This window comes from Equus caballus, chromosome 16, assembly GCF_041296265.1.
Source record: "Equus caballus isolate H_3958 breed thoroughbred chromosome 16, TB-T2T, whole genome shotgun sequence".
NCBI classification, from domain to species: Eukaryota; Metazoa; Chordata; class Mammalia; order Perissodactyla; family Equidae; genus Equus; species Equus caballus.
Window position 1 is genome coordinate 51,498,020 of NC_091699.1, and position 11,613 is coordinate 51,509,632.

General features: G+C 57.5%; 1 protein-coding gene across 1 annotated transcript; it reads right to left on the bottom strand.

The window, feature by feature from the left end:
- Positions 1-488: 488 nt before the first annotated feature.
- On the bottom strand, positions 489-9,627 carry TMIE (transmembrane inner ear). Its single transcript, XM_023620559.2, has 4 exons — positions 9,120-9,627; positions 5,532-5,649; positions 2,072-2,221; positions 489-1,774 (listed from the first exon to the last, which is right to left on the bottom strand). The coding sequence occupies exons 1-4, from the start codon at positions 9,213-9,215 to the stop codon at positions 1,674-1,676; spliced, it is 465 nt and encodes a 154-aa protein (XP_023476327.1). The 5' UTR covers positions 9,216-9,627; the 3' UTR covers positions 489-1,673.
- Positions 9,628-11,613: the final 1,986 nt, after the last annotated feature.

Consider the following 11,613-nt stretch of genomic DNA (forward strand, 5'->3'; position numbering starts at 1 on the left):
TATATGAGAAGCCCATAGCCCATAGGTCAGCCACCCGTTCCCACCTGGTGGCAGCGTGAGTACTCAGCTTCCACAGCAGGGCCTTCTGCCATCTCTCGCCCCTTGCTGCTCCAAGACCCTGTGCTCCGTCCCCCATGTCAGCCTGGATCTTTGCCCTTGTATAATAATGATCCAGGCTTGACTCCTCTGTGTCCCCAGCACCAGGCTCAGACCGTCAAAGGCCTATTGAAAGCCACAGGGTGGAGTGGAGGGGAGCGGAGAGCAAGCAGGCCTGGGCCCAGCTGGTTGCAGCTGCCCCGCAGCCTCTTGGCCACCATCTCCCCCTCCAGCTCATCCTAACTGAGGCTGGGAGAAAAGTCAGGGAGGGAACTTCAACCTGGCCTGCACCACCTGTCACGGATTGCTGCATCACCCTCCATATAAATGCTGAGGGATGGTGGCAGGCTGAGGGTCGTCTCAGGTCACTCAGGTACGAGCAGGCACTCGGGTAGGAGAAGGCACTCAGCTTTATTTACACATCTTTGCAGGCTGCAGAGGCAGCGTGAGCTTTTCCAGCACCTCCCCTGGCTCAGAAACCTTCTCTGGTGTCTCCTCAGTCTCTAGGCCCAGGTCTGGGCGCCTCAGCTGACATTCACTGCCATCTGGAAACCCCTCTGCATCTCCCATCCCCAAGGAGGCAGTCCTCAGGTGGCGTTTGCTTCTGGCCAGCCGCGCTTCCTTTAGGCAACACAGTTGAGAATGGCGGAAGAGGCACTGCCTGCTGTTATATTCAGCAGGTAGAAGGCTGGCTGCTGCCTCAAGCCCTAACTGCCTGCTGTGGTGATCCCCTAGGGCCCTGTGGCCCCCACAGCTGAGCATAGGAAGGGCTACCAGGGCAGCCCAAGGTCCCTCTTGGCTTCTCAAATATTCCCTGGATTCCCAAGAAGGGGCGCTGTCTTCCTCTGGCCTGCTGGCCTCGTCCTCTGCATGCCTGCAGCCCCCAGCCCCGAGCCCTGGGCCTCACCCCCTGGCAGCTTCAGCCCCATCACAATGTGTAAAACAAGCGCACCCCATTGCCTGAGCTTGGTATCTGCTGCACTGGGGTTCTCCTGCTTCTGGGCCACCTCTGCTCACCCACTTCAGCAAGAACCCATGCCAGGCTTGGAGCATGGCTCCCCACCAGGGCTGCTCTCTAGCCAAATCCGAGAACCTCCTGCTGCCACAACCCCCTCCAGTGACCCTCTCTCTCCTAGTGACCAGCCTGGGGATGACCTTATACCTTAGCCTATCCAGTTCAGCCATCCCCTTCCAGAAGGGAACCCACATCCTGTTACTCCTTTAGCCACTGCTGTTCCTGGCAGAAGGAGTGGGACAGAGGCATGCCTGGGTAGGTGTGAGGCTGCTCTGGATCTGCAGGACAGTGGCCCAAGACCAGTGTTGCTGAGTGGCCATGTGGATGGGGTGAAAATAGTGGAGTCCAGGCTGGGAGGTCAGACAGCTGGTGCAGTCTTGTCCCTGCCCCAATGGGCCATAAGGACGTGGCCATGGACCCCAGCTCCCCTTCTGAGCAGGGAGAAGATGTTCTGCAACCTCTATGGTCCATGGATGAGCTTGGAGTCTAAGGTGCCTGGATCCTGGCCAGGACTTGAGCCCCAGGGCCTGCCAACCCCAGCTCCACCTCCAGGACGCTCTCCTCATTTCTCTCCTTTCTTCTTCTTGGCCTCGTTCTTCTCATCCTCCTCTACCTTGATAGCCACTGTGTCCACGCTGTCCTTCTTCTTCTTCTTCTTGTCCTCTGTGGGGGAGAGGAAAGAGATGCGTGGCAGGAGGAAGACAGGGTCCCAGGGCCTGCAGCAGAGCCTCCCATGCCAGCCCTTCACTCATTCCAAACCTCTCCCACCTGCAGAATAGCTCCTTGTTTTACCTGCCTCTCTCTGACCCGTTTCTGTGCTCTCGTCTCCAGAAACAGGGCTGGGTCCCCCTGAACCTGCTACAGGGGGCTGGGAGGAAGGACACTGGGCAGCAGGGCTGAGGAGCTGGTTGGCTCAGCAAGGTTGGATGGTGGTGGGGCTGGGGGCTCGGGCCTGCTCACCTCCAGGGATTTCTGTGAGCTCGTTGAGGGGTGGCACAGTCTCCAGTTTGTCCGTGTACATCTTGGCTGCCTTTCGCTGCAGGTACCGGGCTTCAATCTCCTTCCGGGTCCGTGGCACGCGGCAATTGAAGACACAGCACAGAGTGATAACTGTAGCAGGGACAGAGCAGGCTTGGCCGGGGCCGGAGCTTGGACACCTCAGGAGTGGTACCCAACTTTAGGCCTGCCTCTGCCTACCTATGTGTGTCTTACCCAGAGACTGCAGCAGGAGGCTCCACATCTTGACAAAACCCCTGTGGGCTCTGGGATTTCCAAGCTATCTTTCCTAAGCGGGGCTGGCTTCGTACAGTCACACAGGGCCCCCTCTTAGAAGGGCCTTGTGCTTGGTTTAATACTCTGCTGTCACTATCTTGAAATTCGTAATAATTTTTGAACAATGGGTCTCATGTTTTCATTTTGCATTAGCCCCATCGCTGGCCCTGGTCCTGAGGGTCCTTCTGACTAGACTGAGAGTTCCCAGAGGGCAGGGCAGAGGGCTGCCCTATGGCTCCAGCTCCAACTTCTTGGAGACTGTCCTGTGCTTCCATGCAAGCCTCTGGGCTCCTAGTGCATCCTAGTTTTTCCTCCCCAGGCTCCTGAGAGCAGGACCAGAGCTGCTTCAGACACTGGAGGACATGGCTGCATCCTCCTCAACCTCCCTGAGGACAAGCCTGGGCTCCTCCTGGCTGCAAGAACCGGTGAGAGGGCACAGACCTTGCCCTGGGGCGTTCACCTCAGACCAAGTTATTCCAGGAGCCATTTTCCAGCTGAGGGCAGCTGCACCCACGCAAGCTGGGCCAGAGCATGGAGCTGGCCTGTCTAGTGATGGGCATGGCAGAGCAGGGCTGCCAGGACCCAGACGGACTGAGTTTATTTTTCTAAGGCCCCCACAGTCTGACCACCTTGGCCCCAGCCTCAGGGAAGGGGATGGAGCTGCTTCCTATTATAAATCAGATGACCAGACATAGCTTCCTGGCAGACTCCTGGGGACAGGAGGGCCAGGCAGGACAAGCCAGGCCTATTTTGGGGAAGATGGATCAGACCTACGTGGCCTGGGCTGGAGAACCCTCTGGGGTCATCTTGTGCAACCTCTTAAACCAAATATTGTGGCCCTACTGAGTCTCACCCAGACTCACAGAATGAAAGAAAAAAATGAATGAATGGATGAGATGGTCTCAAAGCCTTTGCTGCTGAGGACGGGACTGGACTCCTGAATGAATGGATGGGGGAGCTGGGGAGCACTGCACCAGAACCTCAGCAGTAGGTCTGACTGTACATGGCTGTCCACGGGTAGACCTGAGTAGACAGCATGCCTTACTTAGCCAAAGAGCTGGTTCTGGTCTTCTCCGGATCTCTGTGTGTATGCCTGAGGCTCAAGGTTGGTCCCCCACCCTGACCCTACTGGCTTGGGCCACCCCTTCCAGCCAGCCACCAGGCACCTCCTCAGGACCATGCCCATTCAGGCTATCCACAAAGAAGAGAGCTCAGAGGGCAGCTATTGGCAGCCAGAGTGGGGCTCAAACACAGCCCCTCATTCCAGGCTTGTCCTACCCAGCCTGGCCTGGTTGCTTCCCTTCAAAGAAGGAGAGAAACAAAGTGTCTTGGATCGAGTTCCAGGGCCCAGGCAGGGGCTTGGGATATGAGTCCCTGGGCTGAAGGAGATCCCCCAGAGGCACCCTATTCCAACCCCAGCCTCTCCACAAGGCTCTGGGGGTGATGCTCCCCTAGAGCTGCACTGCCTAGGCCCAAGCGGACTGGGAAGCAGGAAAGATATTTCCTGCCCAGGAGATGGAGCTGTGTCATCCCTACTCCCTAGAGCTCTGCATGGAGGGCAGTAGGTGCTGACCTGCTGCTCTGAGGCCTGTGGGACTAGCCCTTGCCCTCTTCTAGGAAATGGGGTTAGGAATAGGGGTTGTTCTGTGTGGTTGATGTCCAAGTGCCTCCTTGGCTCTGATACTGCAATTTTCTCATGTGGCCTCAGGCACCTCCACCATCTGAGGCTGAGCAGAGCCTGAGAGAGGCCATTGCGTGTTTCGAGGCCCCACAGTGCTCTCAGCTCTACTCCTGGGGCCCCCCAGAGCTGCTCCTGGATCTGCACCCCAGATTGTTTCTATGGCCCCTGCAGAGCAGATGCCCCCACCCAACCCTGCCTCTTGGTGCTGAGGGTTGTGCCCCTCTCTTGACACCTGGGCTGAGGCTGCAGCCACACCTGTCTGTCTGTGGGACCTCCATAGAGAGGCCTGAGTAGCCTCTTGCTCAGATCCTGCTCCCACTGGAGCTGTGAAGAAATGATGGTACGAGGTGGATATTTTCCCTTGGGAGGGCACTTCCGGTGCCAGGAGAAGCACGTGAAAATCAGGTGTGCTTCTCTCCCTTGGAGCCCCCACATGTGGATGGCCCTTTGCGGTCAGCCCTGCCCTCCAGGGACCTCATCCCAGGACAGCTCTGGCTAGAACTTAAATGCCGCTTTAGCCCCCAGCCCAAGGTGTGCTCAGTAACTGTCCTCTAGGGGTTATCTGAGAGCTTGTGTGGAGGCTGTTTCCTCCCACCTCTGCGCACACCATCCCCTCTGCCTGGAATGCCCTCCCAGTAGCCCACCTGCCAAAACCCCACCCATCTTCCCTCAGAACTGCACTCAGAGGACCCCTCCTCTCTGAAGCCTTTGCAGGGCGAGTGGGTTTTCTTTCCTTTCTCTGCCTGCATCCCCCAACCCCCCTACCCGACCTTGTAGGAACTTCTGTCAGACTCTGCTTTGTGCCATGGTGGCCTTGCCCACCCAGCTGGCATTTCCCTGACCTCTTTCCCCAACCTCAGACCCCCCCACCTCCAGAAGGACGACTGAAGGGAACATGCCAAGCCCATTTCTTTTGCAACTTTGTATCAAGCAGCTCCCAGTGCCAGGGGAGGAAAGGGTCTCCTGTTTTTAATGGAGGTGGGTGTGAGTCGTTCCAGGGAAATAGTATTTGACAAGGCAAGGTTTGCAGCCTGGGAATCACATCTGCTAGGTGTCTGGGGAGCCTCTGGGCTGAGCCGCAACTAAGGGTGGCCTTGGTGGGGCCCCTGGGTGTGGGCCCTTTAAGCTGGCCAAACTGCCGGAAAAGCATCAGGAGGCCAGCGATAGGGAAAAATGACACGTCCTGTCCTGGTTCAGTGGAGTCCCCTGTAATTACCATAATTGCCATGTGGCTGCTTCCCCGGTTGGGCAGAATTGAAACTTCAGGTCACCACTGGCCTGTCAGCCCTCCACAGGGACTTTGTGTGGATCAAGAGGTGCCAGAAACCACAGCGGGCCTCCTGTGGGCGCCTGGCCTGCTTGCACTGCCCGGAATTGCTGCTCTGAGCCCCTGGGGGTAGTGCTGGGGCAGGGGGGTGCTGTGCTCCCGCTGTGGTGTGGTGGGGAGGGCAGGGAGCAGCTACTCACTGATGGACAGCACGAAGAGCGAGAAGATGCCCACCACGTGCCACAGGCGCATGTCCCAGAACACCACGGTCTCCTTGGTCAGCGGGGGCGGCTTAGGCTTGGGCGGGGCCGTGCTGGGCTGTGAGTCGGGAAAGAGGGGAGTGAGCCAGGCAGAGGCCGGGGGTTGGGACTGGGCCAAGAGAGGCCCAGGTCTCAGCAAGGACTCAGCTCAAGCATTTCAGAATCTCCTAGAATCAAGTGTCTTATACATTCACAGCCAACACCCTAGACCTTAGGAAGTTCCAGATTTAGAACAAGAGAAGAGAGCAGAGCCTCAGAACTGTGGAGCTGGGGATTGGAGGGTGAGGGTGCTTGATGCTTGGGGAAACTGAGGCCCGGAGGGGCAATCAGGTTCAAGGCCCCTGCAGGCAGCCTGCAGGCCTCTCCTTCACTCCAGTCCTGGCCCCACAAAAGCAGATGGGGTCTCAGGACCAAGGCCAGAGACAAGGCAAGGCCTGTGCTGCCCTGGGGAACTTGGCTCTTGCTACCCTCAGTGTGGTGGGGTGGGGTGTGGAGCCGGAGTCAGTGCCCTGTGGCTCTCCTGCCTGGCCAGGACCCACACCAGGTGCCTCAACAGTTGCATGTCCTACCGGAGTCACCACCTCTGACGAGAAGGCTAGGCCAGAGTCCTCACAGGACAGGACTAGATAGTTTGTCTGCAACACAGCAGCGACACCTGGAGGCCAAAAGATGTAAGCATGGCTGGAGCAAGGCTGAGCAGAGCACAGCACAGCCTGGGACACCACCCTGCCCTGAGGACCTGAAGGGACGTGGCTCCACCCTGGGGGTCTATGGGACATGGCCCTGCCCTGGAGTCTGAGTGGACATGGCCCCCTACTCTGGGGATTCTGAGCAAGACTTGTCCCTGACCTGCAAGGCTAAGAGAGATATGATTCATCTCTGTCACCGAGTTTCGCAGAGGGGTGTGGATGAGGGTTAGTGCTTGGAGGGAGAGAGGACCCTGGGGCATTTGTGCAATACATTATCCCTTCATTAACCACATAAGGACCGACATGAGGAGTCTCTTCTGGCTCTCTGGGCAGGAAAGATAACCCACAGCCCAACTGACCATCCATCCAGTCTTTCCATAAGCGTGGACTGGGCACCTGCCACAAGCCAGGTACTCCTTATCTAATGAAGAGCCCCCTTCAGTCTATGTTGGGGACGCTCAGAAAGGATCAGGAGCCTGCCCCAGGGAACCCAGAGGGTCTGTGCTCCTGGGGTGGGTACATGATTCCCCAGTTTTTTTCTCCTCACCAGGGTGAACTGGGGTGGGAGCCTTCTTTTCTCTGGGCCCCACTCTCTTCATTAGTAACTTGAGTGAGGTGTTTCCAGGGCTATTTGGGAAGCTCTCTCTACCCAACCTGAGTCGTAAAATTAACAAGAAGACACGGCTCTTCGGCATCATCCCAGTGGCCTGGATCCATTTGTGGGGTCAGACACATGTATATGGGGTTGAGGAACATGCGTGTGGGGTCAGGCACATGTGTAGGTTCAGGGAACGTGTGTGGGGCTGGGGCATACATATGGGATTGGAGCACACATATGGGAATGGGCACACATTTGTGGGTATGGGGCAACACGTGTGGTTGGAGTACATGTGGGTGTGGTTGGGCACACCTCCGTAGTGTCAGGGCCAGGGTTTGGGCCCTGATTCTAAGGCTTAGTGTGTTGGCCTGGCTGGGTGGTATGACTGGAAGACTTGGAGGGCCAGAGTAAGGATCTCAGATTCTGAGCCTGGGCAGCTGAGAGCTCACTCCTGACACATTCTTGTTCCAGCTTTGTTCTGGGTGGAATTGAGCCTGTGCTCTCACCCCAATAGGGATCTTGGGTGGAGGGTAACAGGTAACAGGTAATAGTCAGGCATCTCCTTGTGGTGGGTACTGCTTGGGGTCTGAACTCTGAAGCTTGGAGGTCCTGGCCTGCATCAGAGCCTTCCAGCCAGATGGAGGGTGGTGCCTGTAGGGGCTGGGGTAGTGGGGGGTGTGAACTCTGCCCTGCCCATCTTTCTGGTGCTTCCCTCGATCCCCTGGGCTTGGCCAGGCCCTTGCTCAGGCTGTAGGCAGCTGGCAGGCAGATGGAGTCCAAATGCAATTTCCCTTGATGAGCTGGGAGAAGACATGCTCCTGGGTACTGGGGGGGAAGAGTCCTTGGCTCAGAATTGACTCGACCCCCACCCTCAGGCTTCTCCTATACCCAGGCCAACTGAGTTTCTGCACCCGAGGCCTCAGGGCAGCTGGTGAGGGGCCCAAGTACATTCCATGGGGCTCAAGCCAGCCTGGCTCCCCTTACAGGGACACTGGAGCTGACATCTGACTCCAGCCCAGCCTTCTAATCACACCCCCTGGTCAGCAGCAGGGACAGGCTAGCATTGGGGTGCAGGGCTGTCTTCCCATGTCCCTCAGACCCCCAGTATGGGTCTGTCCTCCATCTCCCATCCTGTCCCCTACCACCTGTCCCTCAAGGGTTCTCCTGGGTGCCTCCTGTCTCTTGCACTTCTCTTCCTCTGCTCTCTCCACTCCACCCCTGCCTGCACAGGCTCCATCCCCTACTCCTCCCTGGCTCACCTCTGGGGCCTACTCCCTCTGGCCTCATGCTCCAGAATTCTGGGTCCTGTCTGCCTCTTTGGCTCCCCTTCCTGGCTCAGCAGGAATGGGGTCCAGAGAGACCAGAGAGGCTGCAGATGTCCCCACCCTTGCCCTCTCAGCCCTTCCTGGCCCAGCCAAGCTCCTGGCCAACCACCTCAGCCATCCTCCTCACCTCTTCCTGGGCTATCTCAGCAGCTCCTCCCAGTTCTCCCAACTATGTACCTCTTCCAATTTTTCTCCTCCTTCCAAACCAGGACCCATCATGACTCTGCTCAGAAACCTTTGCTAGCTCCCCGTTACCACCAGACCGAGTAAGTCCTCTGAGTCCCTGGGTCCTGCCCTGCCTGCCCCTCCCCTCCAGGACCTAGTGCTCCGCATGGAGTCAGACTCAACACATGGCTGCTCCATAAAGGGGCTCCTCATCCTCCTGCCCCCACCCTCCAGCGTGGAATGCCCTCACCTCCTTCCCAAGGTTGTGTCTCCCCCTTTAGACAGGGGACCCTGCAGGATCTCTGGAGGCAGAAGCTGTTTCTTCCAGCACACCAGCACACCCTAAGATTAGGGCCTACATCTCCCCTCTGAGACTAGAGGTCGCTGAAACCAAGGACTATGCCCTCCCTGCCCCCATCAGACCAAAGACTAGAGGACTGGGGCTGAGCGTCCCACAGCAGACAGGGCAAGGCTGTATTCTCAGGGAGACTGGGGATCCCTAAAATCAGAGCCAGTCTCCCCTATCAGGCTAATACTCCTGAAATCAGGGGTAGTGCCCTCCCGTCAGACCATTGGGGGCTGTCTCCCTCACAGCCTAGAAGCGCTCGGGGCAGGGCTGTGTCACCCCATTAAGCCAGGTCTCCTAAGGCAAGAGGAGGGGAAAAAGCCGGCTCCCGGTCAGAAAGGAGCCCCCCACCCTCTGCCTGGACGATGACACCACCCCGCGCCCCTCCGCGCCGCCCCGCCTCACCTCCACCAGCTGCCCGGCGACCCCCGCGAGGCAAACCCCCAGCGCGGCGCCGCCCAGCGCCCAGAGGGGCCCCGCGCCTCGCCGCCGCCCCGCCATCTTCGCACCGCCAGGCCTCGGCCGCAGGTCGGGGAGCGGAGGGAGGCCGCCGGCAGGGGTGGCTCTGTGACTGCCCGCTGGCCAGCCGGCGCTCGGCGGTGGCGATCTGGTCGCAGGCTGCGAGCGGGCATCATTTATTCATCGTCGGTGTCTGGTTTCTGTGCTGCTCGCACCCACATCACGGTGGGTGGAGGGCCCGCCCCGCTCCCGGGAGATCAGACTCCAGACTGCCCTCCTCCCCTAACCCAACCTGGTCCGACATAGGGGTGGGAGTGCGGGGGAGGGAGGACAGGCTGGGGTCAGGTCCTTGAACAACAGGTCCCACCCTCCCTTCCCCACTGGGGCCTCAGTTTCTCCGTCTGGGACAAGGGGAGGGGCCGGAATCTGCTCATCTAGGAGGCCCTTCCCATTCTGACGTTCTGGATTTGAAAAACCATGCTGGACCCAGGTTGGGGTGGGGGTGGGGGCCATGGCAGGCAGGTCGCCATGGTGACAGGCGCTCAGGGATGTCCTGGGCTTTCTGGGCTGGCTTCCTGCCCAGAGGCAGCTCTGATCACCTTGGACACCAGAGCTGGGGGGTGGGGAGAGGAATGATATGGTCAGAGTCGCCAGCTGCAGGTGCTATGGAAGGTTCCTGAAGGAGCCAGTATCTGCAGCCGGCAGGACAGGGTGGGTTCCCCCTGGAAGGACTGGAGGACCATTTTCTGATCCTGGCTGACCCTCAGCCTCTGCCCCAGTCTGAGCCCTGACCCTGACCTCACACTGAAGCTGGCCCTCATTGCACTCTGGTCCTCATTCCAGGGTAAGCCTTGCCAACCTAGGGATAGAGGGAGAGAGGATCTGAGGAGCTGTGGAGGCCCGGGGAGGACTTTGAAGCAGGAGTGGGGAGGCCTAGGGTGGGGAGACTGCTCTGGTCCATCCTCCCACATCTCTCCTTTCCCTCCTTCCATTACTATTCATCTCCTGCCTGCTGAGTGCTGGAGAAACAGCCCAGGTGTTGGGCCGCTGTATTCCTCATCACCAAGGACACAGGTGGAGACCTGCTCAGGCTGGGGTGCTTTGGGCCTTGGGCCTGCCCTCAGAACTGGAGACCCTGTAGATCCAGAGCCTCATGGGGATCTTGCCTGGAGGTGCATAGAAGAGCAAGGACCAAGACAGTCTGCTGCAGAGAGCAGAGGGCCAGCTGTGGACACCCATAGGTGTCAGGGCTGTGTGACGATAGGGCAGGCAGGGAAATGGGAGAGCTATCGACAAAGGACGGCAGGCCCAATGGACTTATCGAGGAGACCCTTGACAGTAGGTAGTAAAGATTGAGGGCTGGGCATGCTGGGCCACCCCATCCTTTCCAGGCTTCCCTGGTCAGGCAAAGAGGAAGTCCACTAAAGCCCAAATCACTTGCTGTAGCTCTTGCCGCCCCCCACCCCGCCACCCCCACCAACTTCCTCATGCAATCTGTCATGGACCAGGCTAGGGAAAGCCACACTGACCAGCCAGGGAGGTCACCCTTGGGACATAGGGTCAGAGAGGCCTTGCTGCACTGGGCTGAGGTTAGGGAGCCTGACAGTGGCCTTGGGCAAACCATTACTCTTCTCTGCTTTGATGTCTTTATCTATGGAATGGAGAGGGCAAGACTCCCATCATAGAGCTGATAGGAGGATTATGTGAACTAAGGATTATGGGAGTGCTGAGAACATGATGGCTCTCCTTGATGGGATGGCTCAGCCCAGGAGGGGAGGGGTGTCATTGTTTCCTGTAAAGTTCATCACCCTTCCATCCAAGAAGTGGGGCAAGCCCAATGAAGAAATCTGAGAGGGAATACGGTCATGTGTGTCCCTATTGTCGCCTGAGATGGCCACTGCTCCAAGTGGGTTCCACTTCTCTGCAGGCTGTTGAATACAGCTGAGATTTCTCTGTAGGCTACTTATCATATAGCTTTTTCCCAGAGCTTTCTACCCAACACAAGCATCCTCGATCCTCACCCCACCCTAAACACACTGTCAAATACTGTCACACAGGCCCTGAAGTCAAACTGACTTAGAATAACAGTGTATCCCGAAAGTCTTGGTACAGTTTTAGGCTTCAGTAACCTCAGAAGTATAAAGCTACGAATTTACAAGAAACTCCGTTTGAAAGTTGAATTATTTAAATTTCCTTTTTCGCCCTCTGAAAACGGGAAAAGTTGACTGAAAAAAGTTAAAGTTATACAAAATCCACAAAACGAAATTAGCACAAAGAAAATTTAAGTAATTAAACTTTCAAATCCTGTTTCTTGTAAATTTGTTGCTTTATACTTTATGTCTTCTGAAGTTATTAAAGCTTAAAACAGACTTCTGGGGCATGCTCAGATTGACAGCTGTGAGCTCTCAGGGGGCTACTCAATCTCTCTGAGCTTCAATCC